Raw genomic sequence first — 19,277 nt, 5'->3', positions numbered from 1 at the left:
TCGATCCCGATCCACGATAACCTACGCACATCCTCCCGTATACTTTAAATCATCTCTAGATTTACTTATAATACCTAATACAATGTAAATGCTATGTAAAATAGTTGTTATACTGTATTGTTTAGGGAATAATGACAAGAAAAAAAGTCTGTACATGCTCAAACAACAAGTGCTGGAAGAGCACTTCTGGGTTTTCTCGATTCGCAGTTGGTTGAATTCGCGCATGTGAAACTCGCGGATAAGGAGGGTCGACAGTACCACAAAATAACGGACAGTACACCACACAAGAGACTTATAAATGGATATGGATGCATAGAGTCGGAGGAAGTGTATTGGCATGGATAGTGGATTGGTTAACCAATAGAAGGCAGAGAGTTGGTAAAGAGATTTGCATCTAAGAAAGGTTTTGTTTGAAGACAATGAAATGTTGGTTTGCCAGATTAATTCTTAGAATTAGTGTTGTGATAGGAGGCAAAATTGAGGGGAGTGTTTCTTTACTTGCTGGCTGGATAATCTAGGATCATCTATTTGGAATTCAAATGTAATGAAATTTCTTCACTTGGAGATTGTGATTTTAAATTGTGTGTGGTCAGTATTTTCTGCCTTGAATATACTGAATTTGGAGCACTGGAGGATCTGTAAGAATTATCACTGAGCCTGAAACATTTTTGGGTTAGCAGCAATGATTTTATTTTTGCAGACTTAACACAAACTAACATCAAGATGGTGATGTATGACGTACAATAATGAGAATGATTTTTTAACTGGGGTAGAAGGCATGCCCTTCATTTGGTATTGACTGACTTCCTATGAAGGGTCAGGGTTAGGTTTAAGTTCTAGCTAACATTCTATTTATAATGTGTTTATTCAACTGCCAATAAACTGGTATGGTCAACACTTTCATTATCATAAAGGAAAATTGGATATCGGACTTGACTTTCGCAGGGTACACCAATTTCTCCTGTTCAAACAGAAAGACTACTGAATCATGACTGGGAAACCACAACACATTAAATAGAGTAGCAACTGATGACATAATGTAGTTCACTTTAAACTGTGGCAACCAAGACAAATGATATGAGGTTGAAGTAGAATGTTGCAGATACCCTTATTGTTCACTTTGCCCACTTCCATTGAGGCTGGAGCTTGAGTACCCAATGCAAGCCCCTATTGAGATCCAAAAGTATGCACTTGGCCTGTTCTACTAAAATATTCTAGGTTCGATCCAGCTGCACTCATCTGGGCCTGTTTATTATTTTATCTAGATGATCAGAATGCTAGTGTCCTATGTCTACTGATGTTGATGAGTAGCAATATATTTATACCATAATGGTTCTATTGTCCAGTGCTCTGCAGGAGATTTGGGGACTAAATGTGTCTAAACAACCAAAGATCCAGGGATACAAGCAGTCCTGAGCTCCAGTTCCAGGTCTACACACATCTGCTTAGAAGTACTATTTTATGAAAGAACAGTGGATGCAGTGGTGTAGGTCTCTCCTTAACTACAGTATTTCAAATACATTATTATGGGGTGCCATGGTAGTGTAGCTGTAGGCACCTATAAGTAGCCTGTACGTCCTCCCTGTGGAATATATGGGTTTTTCTCCGGGTGCTTAGGTTTCTTCCCACAGTCCAATGATGTAATGTTCAGTGGGTTAATTGGTTATTGTAAGTTGTTCCCATAATTGGGTTCGGGTTAAATCGTGGGTTGCTGGACAGAGCAGCTCAAAGTGTTGCATCTCAATCAATCAATCAAACAACCAACCAATAAACAAATAAAATAATTGATGGAAGGTTTCTGACAGGGATTAGGAAGATCAAGAGGGTGTTAGAGGCAGAAACCATTTTCATATTTAGTAAGTATTGCATGTTTACTGTAAAAGCCATGACTTGCTGTGTTCTCAACCAAATGCTGGAAAGTGGAATTAGGTTGGATAGTTCTGTTTTTGACTAACATGGATACTTGTTGGCCAAAAGGTTAGGTCTAGCCCTTCTTGTACTGTTCCTCTTTATATTAGGTCTTTCTGCTGAGGTATGCTTACTCTTAGCTGTCAACTAATTACAGATTGATCATGTTGAGTCTCATGCTGCCTGGAATGTGTGTTTTGCCTTTTATACCCTATTTGCTCTGTCTTTCCTAGCTGTCTAGATATGCAGGCCTGGGACTGATACAGTTTGGTACCAGAAGCTTCGCAGGAGTTGCCAGTCAACATTGAAATCAATGTAAGACTGCCTTAGGGACTCCAGTTTCAGATTTTTCCCTCTAAGTGTGCCCCCGAAGCCTTCCCCATGAGTGGGTATAGCTGCAAGGCAACGGAGGTTTGAGATCAGAGTTTTCCTTCTCTTAGATCAGCTGCCAACCATGGCTAACTAGCCCCATCTGCCCGAAGAGACTGGTTTTAAGGCACCAGTAACCCGACTTTGCTCCTTCTCCTGTCAGTAGAAATGGTTCTGCTGGGCTTAGTAGGTCAGGAGCTTGGTAGTCAGAGGCTATTTGAGGCGCACACCATTAGGAACATTTAATAGGGTAGACCACCCCTCAGCTATAACAACCTTAAGCAACCTTAATATTCCTCTGCATTATTGTTCTGACATCCACTGTGTCTAAAATATTGATGTAGTAAATTGGTAAAGCACCTTCATATGAATATCTCCATTTTGGTTCATTAATCTGTATTACTCTATATTATCATAGGTTTTCCAGATGTTCTCTCTTGGTCTGTGTATCTCTGGATGCTTTTTTAAATTGTGGTGTTAGCTTCCCAAAGAGGTTTATTTTTGTTACATATAAAATTCATGTTTTTGTTGTGCCTTGCGTAGCTTCCTAGGTTTGGGATACTTTTATTTGTTGGACAAGTGCATGTCTGTGTTCCCACAATTTCTCCACAGCTACTACATCTGCCTGAAATATAATCATGGTAGGATTATGTGGGGGGAGAAAAGTGCTTGTTTTCTGAGTTACTCTGTCCCAACCCTCCAAGAAGACCATTGCCTTTGACAGAGCTGGGGAGCAGCCAATACCCGCCAAAAGAACATCTGCAGGCATCCTGACCTCTGCAAGGGACTGGCAGCTGTTGGTGGTCCTCGAATGGCAGCTGAGGTTCCCCAACCATATCACAGCCACCACCCTGTGACCAGACATTGTCCTTGTGTCTGAGCCTGCTAAGCAAATGCTGCTGCTGGAGCTGACAGTCCCGTGGGAAGATCCCTTGGAAGAGGCCTTTGAAAGGAAGCTCTCCAAGTACGCAGGATTGGTTAGCCACTGTCAGAAGGCTGGATGGAAAGCGAGGTGTCTCCCAATGGAGGTTGGTTGTAGGGGATTTGCAGCCCGTTCCTTAGCTAGAGCCTTCAGCAATTTGGGCATCGAGGGAGAGAGGAAGAGGAGAGCCATCCGCAGTACCACCGATGCGGCAGAGAGGACCTCAAGATGGCTGTGGCTCAAAAGAGGGGAGCCATGGAGTCAGGTGTAGCTAGACATCTGGACACAAGCTTGGGGTCTGATCAGCCCCAGCTGGGTCACCTGGAGGAGGGTGTATGATGTTGAAAGACCTGAAACACCCGATGATTCCAGGAACATCACTAAAGATGTGTCCAGAAGCATCAGTAGATGTATGTACACAGCTGCTTTCCACTCAAGTTACATCTAAGTATGAATTCACAGAAGCAATTTTGTAAATTGATTTTGGACACATTGTTCCATATAGCTGCTTCTAGCTCAAGTTAATTGCAGAGTCAATTGCAAAGAATTAGTGTTTTCATGTGGATGTATAAATAGCTATTATTATTTATAATAATTTTCATGAATAAATATTTTGAATGGGTCTGTTACAGTTTTGTTCACACATTATATTAGAGGGTGGCAGGATACAGACTTCTGTATGAAATGACAAAATGCCTCTTTATTTGTTCTGTCCACTCAAGATTTCTCACCTTTCTGAATAGCAATGTATTTCACACCAAATCACTTCCTGTCATTTGTGCAGAATTCCCAGGATGCCAGCTTATTTTAAGTTTATTTCCATAAAACCTGTTTGGACGGTACCTTGTTAGGAAATTGAAGTGGCTGATGGATTTTTTTCTTTTAATGTACTGTATATCAAGGTGCCATTCTGGTATTGTAGACCTCTTTTAAGATTTGGAAACCATTTTTGATTGTAATGCCCGGAAATGAATATAATATTTCTGAGGTGCATTCATTTTTCCAGTGATTTTGTGTAACTATTTCACTCAGTATAAGCTGAAAATCAGACTTTTTTTTAAAACCATCTTTTCAACTTATTCAGAACTTAAAGCCCATTCATTAGAAATATAAAGAAGCTCAAGCTATTTCAAACGGCTGATCTCCCCACCCCATGGGCACTGCCCATCTCATCTGTGGAGGCATCACATTGGCTTTGCAGATACCTCAGGAATAACAAACCCAGAATGGATGCAAGGTGACTTTGATTCTGAGTGACTACCTAGGTCAGAGAAACTTGCCTTCTTTCTACAAGGACAGGAAAGCTCTACAATGGGTAGTCAAAACTCCCTAAGAAATCAATAGTACCAGTCAACCGAAAAAGGGCTAATAACATCATGAAGGATCCCACATACCTTGCTCATGGACTATTTATCCCATTCCCAGCAGGAAGGGGGCTGCGTGGCATCCATGCCAGGACCACCAGACTCAAAAGGAGTTACTTTTCTCAAGCAGTAATACCGATCAATTCCTCCACCCACTAAACCACTTCAAATGTCTTCATATCCAGTAGACTGAAATTAAATGAAAATGCAATTTTTGACAGCACTAATGGTATGCCGCCAGCGTTTGTATCCTCTTTCTTGGAGAATCTCTATGATAACAAGATCAGTGGCCAGGCACTACGTTTTATAACCACAACAAAATCTCTGGCCTGGCAAGAGCCATAAGAAGGAGAATCAGGAATTTCTGTAAGTCCAAGAGGGAGTGATGCAAGAGACCATAGGTCCTGGTGAACTGCCAGTCAGCCTGTCCATGCCATGCCTTGAGCTGATTCGTACCATGTATCAGCTTCATACCTGAATTTCTACCATGTACACAGTCTTAATTATGATTTTTTTTTCTCTCTGAACAATGGGAGGTGTTGTATACCTGCTCAGACTTGGAGGACTAGGAATGCAATAACACTAGGTTGGCTAGCGTTAACTGGTACCAGTGTATTCCAACAAGTTAAAGCCATGTAAAAACATTTTTTTTCATAAAGTAGTTTCTAAGATGGTTAGCTCCGAATTTGTCAACATTTAGTAAGATGAGCTGTGTTGCTCCATTGAGAGATACGGAATAAATTAGATTTATAACACTGAGAATGTCTTGTCTATTATGTTGTTTTTAGTAGCTCACTGTGTACAGTTAAAGATTCATTCATTTACACCACTGGAGGGAAAACAAACCAGCTGAAACTCAAATCTTGATCATTCTCTTCCAGCAATTCTTCTTGCTTTACTCTGGCTAATCTTGACAGGCACTGTTGTTTCCTTAATATTCGAGGGAGGTGAAGCAGATTTAGGTGATGGTTGATGCAGCATTCATCAGTGCCTACAGTGAGAAGGTTGATGCAGACATCCTTGCAGTGTCTTGCTCCAGTGCTCATGTAGTCTACTGGGTACTTTTGTTTGGATTGAGGACATTGCTTTGTTACTTGTGCTTTCTACCAAAACTGTTGATTATGAAAAGATTACGTTCTAAGCATTGAAACAGATGGAGAACTCCATTGGAGTTAGTCATCACTATTCCTTCTCTGCCAGTTACACATTGCCAGAGTTTCTGTCCTTTTCAATTCTGGTGTTGAAGAACTAAGGAGAATTGGCTTGTTTCCCATTACAACTCAGAATAATAATTGATTAAGTTGAACAGAATTTGTGTATTATCTGTTGTTTTTGGGTGATGGGCATTCTGGCTCTATGATAGTGAACTAACAGATGTTGAACTACTTGCTGTTCCTATGCAGAGGGCTCCACTTTCGTTCATTCTTGATGACAAAGCAAATACTATAGAGCATAAGAAATAGGAGCAGAATTAGGCCTTTTTGCCATTCGGTCATGGCTGATTTCTTTTCCCTCTCAACACCATTCTTCTGCCTTTTCCTCATAATCTTTGATACCTACTAATCAAGAACCTTTCAACTTCTTCTTTAAATATATCCAGCGACTTGGCCTATACAGCTTTCTGTAGTAATGAATTCCACAGATTCGCCAAGCTGGCTCAAGAAATTCCTCTTTATCTCAGTTCTAAAGGGATGTCCTTATGTTCTGAAGATGTGCCCCTGGCCCCATCTTTTGCTATTGCTATTGGAAAAATCTTCTCCACAGCCCTCTATCTAGTCCTCTTATTATTCAGTAAGTTTCCATGAGATTTCCCTTGTAAACTCCAGTCAGTACAGACACAGAACCATCAAACACTCCTCATTTGTTAACCCTTGCATTCTCAGGATTATACTTGTAAGCATCCTCTGGCCCCTCTCCAATGTTATCGCAGTCTTCCTGAGATATGGGGCTCAAGACTTTTCCTGGTACTCCATGTGTGGACTGACACATGCCTTAGAGTTTCAGTGTTATACCATTGTTTTTAATATTCTAATCTTCTCAAAATGAATGTTAACATTGCGTTTGCCTTAATTTTGAGGATCATCTTCTTACAGTTTGCCTTTCTTGAGAAAGGCATAGCAGGAACACTTTTCCTTCATCTGGCCTGCTATCTGTCATTCAGTTTTGATGCACCAGAGTTTTTGAGCTATAATAATAAGACCATAGGTACAGAAGCAAAATTAGGCCATTGGGACCATTGAGTCTGCTCTGCCATTTCATCAAGGCTGATTCAATTTTCCACTCAGCCCTAATCTTGTGCCTTCTCCCTGTATCCCTTCATGCCCTGTACATAAAGCCTTGGCCTCCACAGCTGCCTGTGGCAAAGAACTCCACAGATCCACCACTCTCTGGCTAAAGAATCCACATCCACTCTATCAAGGCCTTTCACTATTCGATAGGTCTCAATAAGATCACCCCTCATTCTTAGAATGAGTCAGCGTCCATTATTAAGGACCTCCAGCACCCAGGGCATGCCCTTTGCTCACTGTTACCATCGGGTAGGAGGTACAGAAGCCTGAAGGCACACACTCAGTGATTCAGGAACAGTTTCTTCCCCTCTGCCATCTGATTCCTAAATGGACATTAAACCCTTGGACACTACCTCATTTTTAAAATATATAATGTGTCTGTTTTTGTATGATTTTTAATCTATTCAATTTCTGTATACTGTGATGTTTTTCCTTCTATGTTATGTATTGCATTGAACTGCTGCTGTTTACAAATTTCATGTCACATGCCAGTGATAATAAACCTGATTCTGACTCTTCCGAATTCCAGTGAATACAGGCCCAGAGCAATCAAACGCTCTTCATACAACGAGCCATTCAATCCTGGAATCAGTTTTGTGAGCCTCCTTTGAACCCTGTCGAGTTTCAGCACATCCTTTCTAAGGTGAAGGGCCAAACCTGCTCACAATACTCCCAAGTGAGGCCTTACCAATGCTTTATAAAGTTTCAGCATTACATCCTTGTCATTCTTGACATGAATGCTAACATTGCATTTGCCTTCCTCACAACAGATTCAACCTGCAAAGTAACCTTTAGGGCTCCAAGGACTCCAAAGGCCCTTTGCAACTGTTTTTTTGGTAGTTCATTTCTATTTAGTAAATAGTCAATCCTCTCATTTCTTCTACCAAAGTGCATGACCATACTCTTCCCAACACTGTATTCCACCTGCCATTTCTTTGCCAACTCTCCTGATCCAAGTCCTTCTGTAGTCTCTCTTCCTCAAAACTACCTGCCCCTTCACCTATCTTCATATCGTCTGCAAACTTTGCAACAAAGCCATCAATTCCATCATCCAAATCATGGACATATAATGTAAAAAGAATCAGAGCCAACACAGACCATGTGGAACACCCCCAGACTCCAGCAGCCAGTTAGAAAAGCTCCCTTTATTCCCACTCTTTGCCCCCTGCCAATCAGCCAGTACTATATCCATGCTTGATTTTTTTCATGTAATACCATGGGCTCGTAGCTTGTTAAGCAGTCTCGTGTGGCACCTTGTCAAAGTCCTTCTGTAAATCCAAGTACACAACATCATCTGATTCTCCTTTGTCTATCTTGCTTGTTACTTTTTCAAAGAATTTGGACAGATTTATCAGGCATGACTTTCCCTTGAGGAAACCATGCTGACTACAGCCTGTTTTATTATGTACTTCCAAGAATCCTGGGCTCATTCTTAATAATCAACTCCAATGTGTTCCCAACCACTGAGGTCAGACTAACTGGCATATAGTTTCCTTTCTTCTGCCTCTCTCCTTTCTTGAAGACTGGAGTAACATTTGGAATTTTCCAGTCTTCAGCACCAATCCAGAATCAAGTGATTCTTGAAAGATCATTTCTATGCCTGTACAATCTCTTCAGACACCTTTCTCAGAACTCTGGGGTGTACACCATCTGGTGATTTATCTACCTTTAGACCTTTCAGTTTCCCAAGAACCTTGTCTCTAGTTACGGTAACTTCACACACTTCATGCCCCTGACACCTGGAATTTTCACCATACTGCTAGCATCTTACACAGTGAATGGTGCAGCATTATTGCTTTTACTTTTGCCATTGATGTTCCATGTTTTAACTTTATTGGGAAGAGTAAAATATGCATATCTGTACTTTTTAACACTGGATGAATGTTAAGCCCCAGGCTTTTCTGGCAAGTGAGGTTGAGGTATTGGTAGACTGTTCACATATTCAAGAAGGGCAGTACAGATAACCCAACCTGGAAAACTACCAGCTAGAGAACTTTATTTAACTTGTAATGAAACTATGGGAAAAAAATCTTCGGGATCAGATTTGTGATCATTTGCAAAGACAGCAAAGGTTTAAGGGAGGTCAGCATGGCTTTCTGCATAGGAAATCCTGCCTCACAAATCAGATTGTTATTTTTTGAGATGTTATTGAGAAAGTTGATGAAAGCAAGGCAGAAGATGTGTTGTACATGGATTGGGTCCTAAATGGTATTTGTTCAAGAATGTTCGAGAAGGTGAGGTCCAGTATGTTTTGACAGATTGGAATCAAAACTGTGTTTATGATTAGAAGTGAAAGTTTTTTTTTGCCTAGAAGTCTACCCAGTGGCCTATTGAAGGACTTGTTATTCAGATTTTGATTCTTTTTTTGCTGATGACATGAGAATTGGTGGATGGTTGCCTGAGAGTACACAGGGACAAAGATATTAGGAAAGTTGTCAGAGAGGTGGGAGATGGACAATCATTTTGTGTCATCTAATACTGATGGTGTATATGGCAAATGGCAAGGATCTTAAAAGCTTTGATTTACGGAGGGATTTAGAATGCAAGTTCATAGCTCCTTGAAAAAATGATAGGATAGAGAAGATGTTTAATTTTATTGTTTCAGGGCTATTAAGTAAAATATTTCAGGCATCATATTAGAACTGAATAATAAAATTGGTTGGGCTATACTTGGAATATTGTGCAGTTCTGCTCACTGTAGAAAAGATTGTAGCACCAGAGAGTTTTCAGAATAAATTTATTATCAATGTATATACTTTTTATCATGCATGATACCTGGTGATTCATTTTCTTGTAGACTTTTGCAGGAGGAAAGAAATATAATAAAATTTTACAAATAATCTATACATAAACAAAATTTGACAAACAACCAGTGTGCAAAAGAAGATAAACTGTAGATAAAAAATACTGAGAACATGAGTTTGTAGAATCCTTGAAAGTGAGTCTGTAGGTGATAAAATCAGTTCAGAATAATGGTAAATGAGCCTGATGGTTGTCAGGTAATAAACTTTCCTCAACTTACTAGTGTGGGACCTAAAGCTTTTGTGTCTCCTCTCCTGCCCAATGATGGTAGTGAGAAGAAGGCATGGCCTGGATAGTGGGGGTCTTCGGAAGCTGTACTATCCTCTCCCAGGCTGTGATCATTCTCAACCAGCTGGAATGGGCAGACCAAGTTGGCTACATACCTCGTAGTCGTATTTGGCCTTTTCATAGAAAGTTACTTCGAGGACAGAACATGCTTCCAGGAATTATTCAGCCTCAAGATGAGTCATACTGGTAGAGAACCATGCAATGAACAATCCGAAAACCATCCTACCTATTCCAGCTGTGCAGCCTTCAAGCTTTACATAGAATCCATTAATTGCTTTGTAATCAACAGGCCAGCACAGGAAGTAATTTATCTATGTATGAGAAGAAGGTTAGAAGTTGAAACGATCATTAAAGGAGTTACCAAGCCAAGTATTTGTTCTCACTCAAATGCTCACCATAGATCACTTTTTTTAAACCAATGATAGGTTGATGAATACTGTTACACACATAGGGACCTCCTTTTCAAAGGCCCCTTTTCATTTCCCCTCTTGTCAATGTTGTAATTGGAACAACTAACTCAATGCTGCTATAAATATCCATTGATTGTTGGAAGTTATCAGATGGCTGTTTTTGTAAACATTCCTTGTGGAAACATTTTTAGTTCTAAAGGACTTTGTGGCAGGTGGCTCAGTATCAAAAGATGAACTGTGTAAAAATGCATAGTGATGTTTCTGTGACTGACTTGGGTGAAATTTTTGTTATGTGCATCAATTGTGATTTTTTTTCCTAATTAATTTAGGTGCAAACGTCAGTATTCTTTAAGTTTGATTATTAATATGGTTCAATATGGAAGACTGCATTGCAATGTAGATCAGTCCACATGTGTTACCTACATGCTTGAAGATTGACAGCCTGGGGCCATCCTTGGATTCCTTTAGAGATGGCCCTCTACCTTGTATTCCTAAAATATTTAGTTTTCCCTTCTGTATCCCTTATTTGTCTTAATCGAATGTACTACCTCTATTTGACATACTGTGATTAAAGTGGATTCAGTTCAATAAACATCTGATGATTTAAGTCGTCGTTAGGTCACATCTGGAATTTCCAGTTGGCGGACAATTTACTTCCACGCCGTTCTGTCTCGACACTTGTCCACATCATCCCTAGTCTAGTCCAGCTTGGTCCAATCCTTGATGTTAGCCAGCCACGTTGTTCTTTGCCTTCCTTTTCCTTTCTTTCCCTCCACCTTTCCATATAGCAAGTCTGACAAGATGTTATCTCTCCGATAAGCAACTTTTATCTTCATGATCTTCTCCAGCAGTACCCGTGGTCTATCAACTTCGGACAAAACCCTCTCATTTGAAACTTTCTCTACTCAGCTGATCTCCAACATTCACCATTTAAGTAAATCGGTCAAATAAGGAAATGAAGACTGCAGCTATCACATTGCATTACTTAGGATTGAGTGCCTGAGACATTTTCAGTAAATACAATGTGCCACTGACAAGTTAGGTCAGATTGAAAAATGGGAAAAGTCATTGAAGAAAGCAATTTTATATTTTCAATATAACTCATGTACTTAGAAATTAAAAATGTTCAATCTTTTATCAGTGCTGTGATATTGATAGTGACTTCTAATGTTATTTACTGGGTCTCAGTATTGGGAGAATAAGTTTCTGATGAGTGCTCATGTATAAAGTCCCATCTTTTGAAATCACATGCCAGTTGCCTGCCAGTGATAAGTTAGTTCTCAGGTCAGACATTTTATTTGATTATTTTTATCTACCCTTTGGTGAGGTGATGAGATAGCTCTGGAACAGTAGCTTTTTTGAATGTTTTACAATAATGCTGTTTGTGTGGAGTTCCATTATCTATTCCATAGAATAGCAATGTATTTCTAAATTAGTTTGGATCTGCAGCTTAGAGCAGAGCTTCAAGTGGTGATGTTCCCATGTGCCAGCTACCTGTTGCAACTTTGTTTTACAGATAATGAGTTTGTGAGATACTGTCAGTTATCAAAATCAATACATTTAGTACATTTTGTAGATTGTAGATTTTGTAATCCGTAGTGGAAGGATTGAATGCTTTGGCACATGAGCTGTGCTGATCTGTGCTTCTGCAGAGCCTTTGGAGCTACATTCAAAGCAAAAGTGAAAATAATTCCACTTGTGCCTTGTAGATTTGAGATTGTTTAATGTTATTTCCAGTACACAAGTGAAAAGGAGAATGAATGAATTTTTACTCTTGTTCTGATGTAGCACAAAATACACAATAAGATAACATAATTTTGAAAACAATTGCAGTCAGCCCTCCGTATCTGCGGGGGTTTGGTTCCGGGACCCCCTGCGGGTACATAATTCCGTGGATGATCAAGTTCCGCATATAAAATGGCATAGTATTTGCATATGACCTACGCACATCCTCCCATATACTTTAAATCATCTCTAGATTACTTATAATGCCTAATACAATGTAAATAGTTGTTATACTCTATTTAGGGAATAATGAGAAGAAAACAAAGTCTGTATATGCTCAATACAGATGCAACCATCGTAGCTCTTCTGGGAACGCTGATGCTGCCTCGGCATCAGCTGATGCCAATTCTCCCGTGATCTTTAAGTTCTTGAGGCTGTAGCACTTTACATAGCTAGCCAACCATCCCTTACTAGCCTTAAAGTCCTTCCTCTCGCTCACAACACAAGTAGCGAATGAACGAGACACGAGGCAAAGAATGCTCAAATGAGTGCTGGAGAGAGAACTTCCATTTTTTTTTCTTGATCCCGATCCACGGTTCATAGAATCCGCGGATACGGAGGGCTGGCTGTAATATAATATGCAAAATAGCTTGTATATGTTGATTTTATGTCCATAAAGTAATGCTAGGCGCAGGTGTGTCTGTACATACGGTGACTGACAGGAAACAATCAAGTAGTGGTGGTTGGAGGTGTAGAGGGGTGGGTTAGTGGATGGAAGTGTTGATCAGTCTTTATTATTTGGGGAAGTCTGGTGGTCCTAGCGTGGATGCTACATAGCCTCTTCCAGGATGGGAGTAAGGCAGACAGTTCATGAGAAGGGTGGGATCCCTTTTGATGTTATTGGCCCGTTTCCTGCTCCTCTCTGTATATATGCAGGTGGTCTATGCCAGTATTGACTACCCTTTGCAGAGCCTTCCTGATCTCTGTATTTGCTGAGGAGTTGCAAATGCATTTGGACTGCAGATATCAGTGAACATTAGCCTAATAATAAGGCCATTGATAAAATACTTGGTTCAGCTATATTCATTGCCCAAAAATTCTGATAGTGATGCCCCGGAGTTGAGATGAATGAGCTCCAAAAACCAAAACCACCTTCCATTTTGCATGGTACGATCCAAATACTGTTTTCTTTGGTGTCTGCTGGCCTCATTTTAATCAGACTGTCTGATGCCAAACTTTGTCAAATAATACCTTATAAATTCAACACTAGGTTTATGTTTGGACCAAGGATGAGATCAGATCTGGAGCAAATAGTCGTGTCAAAATTCCAAATAGGTTCAGGGAGAGCAGCAGTGATCAGGGAACTGGGAAGTAAGTGCTGCTGGACAGCACTGTCAATGGCACCTTCCACTACTTTGACTCTGATAAGAGAGTAGACTGAACCATACCTACTTGAAAACAATTTCTCTTGCTATCTGCACACGGGACACAGCGAACAATAATAAAGGCTATTATTGCAACTGTAGCAGCACGTCTGGGTACATGCAATAAAACAGCACAGGAACAGATTCTTCAGTCCACTAATTAACAATGATACCTAACCCCTTCTGCCTGCACTTAGTCCATATCCCTCCATTCTCTGGATATTCATGTGCCTATCTAAGAGCCTTTTGAAAACTTATGCTTTCACCACCACCTTTGAAAATGCATTCCTGACACCCACTACTCTGTGTAAATAAAATCAATCACTTGCCCTCCATATCTTCTTCGATCTTTCCCCTTAGTTGCCTGTAACACATGGTTTCTGGTATTAGGCATTTTGACCCTGAGGGGAAAAAAGTACCAGCTGTATATTTTATGCCTGTTGTAATTTTATACTCTTCTCTTGTCTCCTTGTAGCTTGAGCCACTGTAGATCGAACAGTCCTACTTTGTCCAGCCTCTTATAGCACATGTTTCCCAATCCAGAGAGCTGTCTGGTCAACCTCTTCTGTGCAATCTCCATGGGCTCACCTACTTCCTGTAATGGTGTGACAATGCAATACCCCAAATGTGGCCTAACCAGAGTTTTATGGAGCTGTAACAGAACTTCATGACTCTTGAACTCAGTGCCTCAACTAATGAAGGCAAGTGTGCCATATGCTGCCTTTACCACACTATCCACTTCTGTGGCCACTTTCAGAGAGCCCTAGAGTTAGACCCCAAGGTCCTTCTGTACATCAGTGTAATTTGGGGTCCTGCCATTAACTGTATGTCTTTTCCTATACTTTTGACTCCCAAAGTCAGTGCCCCACATTGCTGAGATTAAACTCCATCTGTCATTTTTTCCTGCTCACTTCTGCAACTGATCTAGAAAGCACGGTACCATTATTATGTGTGGAGGGCAAATGTTTAATGTGTGGTCATATGATCCTTGTCCTATCAGTGCTCTCGACTGTTTCTTGATATGGTGTGGAATTAATTGAATATCTGAAGACTGGTCTCTGATGACAGAGATCTCAGCCAGGATTAATCATGCACTCTGATTTTGGCTGAGAATGCCTTGTACTTGTCTCATGCCAAGCTCTGCCATGGTAGAGAGTGGGGAATGTTTTTGGTGCTACCTCAACCCTTTTACTAATTTATTGTCCACCACCATTTGTGGCTAGATTTGGCAGGACAGCAAAGCAGTGAGTGATGTGATCATTTGGTTGTGAGATTTAGTTTTGTCTACTGCATGCTGTTCTTTTTTTAAATCATGTATTGTAGTTTGACATTGATGTTTTATTTTCCGCTGTTCTCCACTCATTAATCAACATTTTATCCTTATCTCCACCTTTTATTGACAACCATCCTGAGCATGCTGCTGGTTGAATTGATTAATGCCCATGACTTGCTCCATTACTGTTTGCCGCCACCTCCTGCTTATATTGTACCTAGGTTCTGCCTGCAGGGTGCAATCAATGTCCTGATTTGACACTTTTTCTTCAATTTGCATCATTCTTGAACATCATGCTTTGCTTTTTCAATCTTTCTTGGTAATACTGAATTGTACCATATTTATTTTATAGTCTTATATACATATTGTAATTGTATACTGAATTAATATATATTGCAGCTGTTTTCATGTTTTGGAATGTTACTGTATGATAGTAATCATTAAGTTTCTAAGATGAATCAGTAAAAATTCTACTTAAACTAAAATGTTTGAAGCATGGCTCTATTTATTTATGCCATTTAAACAAACTTTCAATTTATGTTTATAGCCACAAATGAATGGAATCTCTTTTTAAATCTGTTAGTTAAATGTATATTGGCTGTGAAATGGAGTAGATATTAAGGGTTAACAATTACACGATTATTAATGATATGCAGGAGACCAGGAATGTACCAAGGCATTCTCTCCTTTTTTTTCAGAATTGGAATCCTGGGCAAATTAATGGTTAAAGCTTTGGAAAGTGATAAACTGGATCAGATTTGAATTAAAATGACAGCTTCAGTACATATTTCTTATCTTGGTGGAACTGTGGTGATATTGCACAAAAAGATATGGACAAATGTAAATTTTATGCTGCTGTTCATAAGTTTAGACCTGATGGAAATAAAGAAAAACCAGCAACATTGCAGAACTCTTGTACAATTTATTGGAGCTTGGCAGATCTGAAGAACACTATGTAAAAGACTTGCGTAGTATGCATGTAGATTGAGTAACATGTATCTATGCCTCAGTCCTGTTGAGACCTGCATTTTTTCTCCTTTTCATTCAAATTTGACTTGAAAGTAAGTAACTTACTTTTGAAGATAGTAGTAATTTGAACCCACATTTGAAGACTCATTTGCTCTGGACATCTAACGTCATAGGAAAGCTTTTTGGTGCTTCCAATATAATTTTAGATGGAGTGAAATCTTTTTATAAATTGCCTGTCTGAAATTGTTGCTTGCTGTGAGTTAAAGTAGCTGCTTTTAGAGCTCAGTGTTTTCAAAGGCAAACCTCCAGACTTTATCCTCAGCAGTTTCCTAATATATAGTGAATACTGTGCTAATAACATCTATTTAATATACATCCAATTATAGTTTGGTGTATATGAATAACTGTCATTTAGTTAAATTGGTCTCATCTCTCATGCAAAGATTGTATTTATTTAATTTCAATTTTATATTACAGTTTACTTTTTGTAAAAGAACAAGTAGCTGGAAGTAGTGACCCTTATGTAATATTTCAGACGCGCCTGTGATATCATTTCCCACTACCAGCAACCATCCGTGTTCACACATTCTAGTTTTGCTCTAGATGGCAACTAGGAGTGCAAAATCCATCTATTATCCCTCATGATGGAGGGTACTTTGTTTCCGCTTTGATTATGTAAGTTCTGTGATTTGGTCCTGAAATGGCTAACCAGGCGATGGTAGCAACAACAGGCACTTCCACAGTTACAGAAGGAGGTCACTGAAGGAGTGGGTGAGTGTATAGTCTGAGGTGACATGATGCGACTTCTGTGTGCTCATGATACATTGTCTTAAGTTTCTTGAAGCCAAAGCATCATCCTCCCCTTTCAGTGGTCCTGAGCCAGATGTTGCCGGGATATGCATGTTGCATTTCAAGGAAGCTTTGCACACATCCTTTAATGTTTCCTCTTGTTGCTTGTAATCTTCTCCCATGGCAAAGAATAGAGCATCTTTTTCAGGTATCTGCTGCAGGCATGTGAACAAAACAGCCTGAATTAACTAGGGTCTCAGTGTAGCAGGTGTTGACATGGAAGAGAAGCCATTGTTGGATTGATCATGGTCTCTGATGCTGTAACCCCTGTGTGCATTATAAAACCCTAAATTGCTTTCTCTATTTAATTGGCAGCTGTATTCCATGCTAAGGTATTTCCTTTACAAATCTTTACATTGTACCTCATTATTACTTTGAGATACTACTTTTAGCACTTTCCTTTTACCAAGGTTTTGGTTGCTTGCATAATATTACTGATGTCAAATTTTGCTTGTTGTTCAGAAGTGCCTTAAGATGTTTTGCTACCCTAAAGCTGTAACATTAATCCAGGATTTTGCTTGAATGTTCGTTTTTGTTCTACTGTGAGGGCATGCACCACCAGTAAACCAGATTAGTTCCTAATCAGATGGTGATCTTTTTAATTAATGTTTTTTATCATAAAATTATCACCAAAGGTCTTAAACTTGTTGAATGTAAATATATATATATTTATTTATTGAGATACAACGTGGAATAGGGCCTTCAGGCCCTTCGAACCACGCCGCCCGTCAACCCCTGATTTAACCCCAGCCTAATTATAGGACAGTTTACAATGACCAGCTAACCTACGGACTGGTCCGTCTTTGGACTGTGAGGAGGAACTGGAGCACCCAGAGAAAAACCGCATAATCCATGGGGAGGACATATAGACTCCTTGTAGATGATGTCAGAATTGAACTCCGTACTCCAATACTCTAAGCTGTAATTGTGTCACACTAACTACTACATTACCGAGGCAGCCCCTTATGGGAATTTGACTTGTACTTCTGGGAATGGGATATTTTGTTTCTGTATTGGAATTATCCGTGGCACCCACAAAAATAATAAAGTGTAGATTTCACAAAGGTGGGTCACCGATCTTTCCTTTGAGTGTTTGTATCCTTTTGTTATGTGGGAGCAGACTTTGCTTTTGGTAAGTTTAATGCTGATTTTGAAAGTAAAATCTAAATGTATTAAAATCAGAAGCCGGTTTAGGCAGCGATCAGACAGATGCAGAGTTAATATTTTAGATCAAACTTTGCTCAAATTATACAGAATGGCAAGGGATGGAATGGGCAAAGGGATATGTTTGAGATTTAAATCCATTCTTTTGCTTCTGTTATCTTAGGGCCATTAAGAATGCAAAAGGACTGCACAGTAAGAAGGAGGTGCCAATCCATCGTGTTGCTGATATCTCTGGGGTAAGTTGTACATGTTGTTGCACAGGTAAGTCTTTTTAATGTGATAAAAATTAAATTTTACTGTTGCAAAATCTTTCAAGCTAATGATAGCTGACTGGGGGAAATGATGTGACAATGTTGGTGCATATCACTGAGCACACTCTCTCAGCTGTGGTTTTGGTCGTGGGCACATTGGATATTAAACTTCATAATTGCATGTTGCTTGTTTTCTCATATATTGGAATGGTTCCAGAAATGAAGAACTTCACCATAAAGTTATGTAGTGTATGCTGTTTAGTCCCCCTTAGATAAAAAGGAGGTTTAATAGAGATATCAAGGTGTTTAAACAGAATATACCTTTTAGCAGTTGGTTCAAGGACCAAGAAGTTTCTAGGAGCAAGCATAGACTAAATTAGCTATATGGTTATTTTATGTACATTGGTGGCTAGGGTTGTCAACTTTCTCACTCACAAATAAGGGACAAAGTAGCAGGCAAATACAGGACACTTGTGTTTACCCTGAGAAAGACTACCATGACCATGAAGCCTTGCACAGGCACCTGTGTGCTCATGCGTGTACGTGCCGATTTTTTTTGCTACAAATCGGTTTTGGCGATTCTGTTCAGTGAAACTACACTGTGCATACATTATTTCTACTTTATATAGGCTGTGTAGTTATCATATCATTCCTACTTTTACTATATGTTAGTGTTATTTTATGTTTTATGTGTTACTTGGTATGATTTGGTAGGTTGTTTTTGGGTCTGGGAATGCTCAAAAATTTTTCCCATATAAATTAGTGGTAATTGCTTCTTCGGTTTACGCCATTTCGGCACAAAAGGTTTCATAGGAATGCTCTACCTTAGCGGGGGAAATGCGGGACAAGCCCGTATTTAGCCCAATATATGGGATGTCCCGGCTAATACGGGACAGTTGACAACCCTATTGGTGGCTATGATCTGCTCCTTGGGTTAATGGACACCTTGATTGCACTAATATGTCACACAAGTACTAAGAATTTCTGATCTACGTTTGGCTTGAATTATTGTTGCCCAGAAATGTTACTATTCCAGCCTTGCCAATATCATGGTATCAAGAATTTATCTGAGATTGTGTACTCTGAAGAATGTGACCCAGCTCCTGATCTATTGGAGCTTCTTCAGTTGCAGATTTGGAATGATAGTTGCACACTATTACTGTGATAGTAATGCACTATTATCAAGACTAAGGTTGTTTAATGCTCTATCAAAATGGCCGAGCCTACCTGATCAGTGTTTACTTGTACTGGCTACGCTTATGCTGTAGAGG

The 19,277-nt window shown here is 39.7% G+C and overlaps 1 protein-coding gene across 1 annotated transcript in view; it reads left to right on the top strand.

Moving 5' to 3' along the window:
- Window positions 1–19,277, top strand: part of snd1 (staphylococcal nuclease and tudor domain containing 1) — a 952,477-nt gene that overhangs the window by 277,030 nt on the left and 656,170 nt on the right. The window contains exon 14 of the mRNA XM_063072967.1: window positions 17,919–17,991. Coding sequence (XP_062929037.1) covers window positions 17,919–17,991 — 73 coding nt within the window. The remainder of the gene's footprint in view (window positions 1–17,918; window positions 17,992–19,277) is intronic.

The sequence above is a fragment of the Mobula hypostoma genome, chromosome 20 (assembly GCF_963921235.1).
Source record: "Mobula hypostoma chromosome 20, sMobHyp1.1, whole genome shotgun sequence".
Lineage (NCBI taxonomy): Eukaryota > Metazoa > Chordata > Chondrichthyes > Myliobatiformes > Myliobatidae > Mobula > Mobula hypostoma.
The sequence above is the reverse complement of the archived record's forward strand: the minus strand, read 5'-3'. Positions and strand labels throughout refer to the sequence as shown.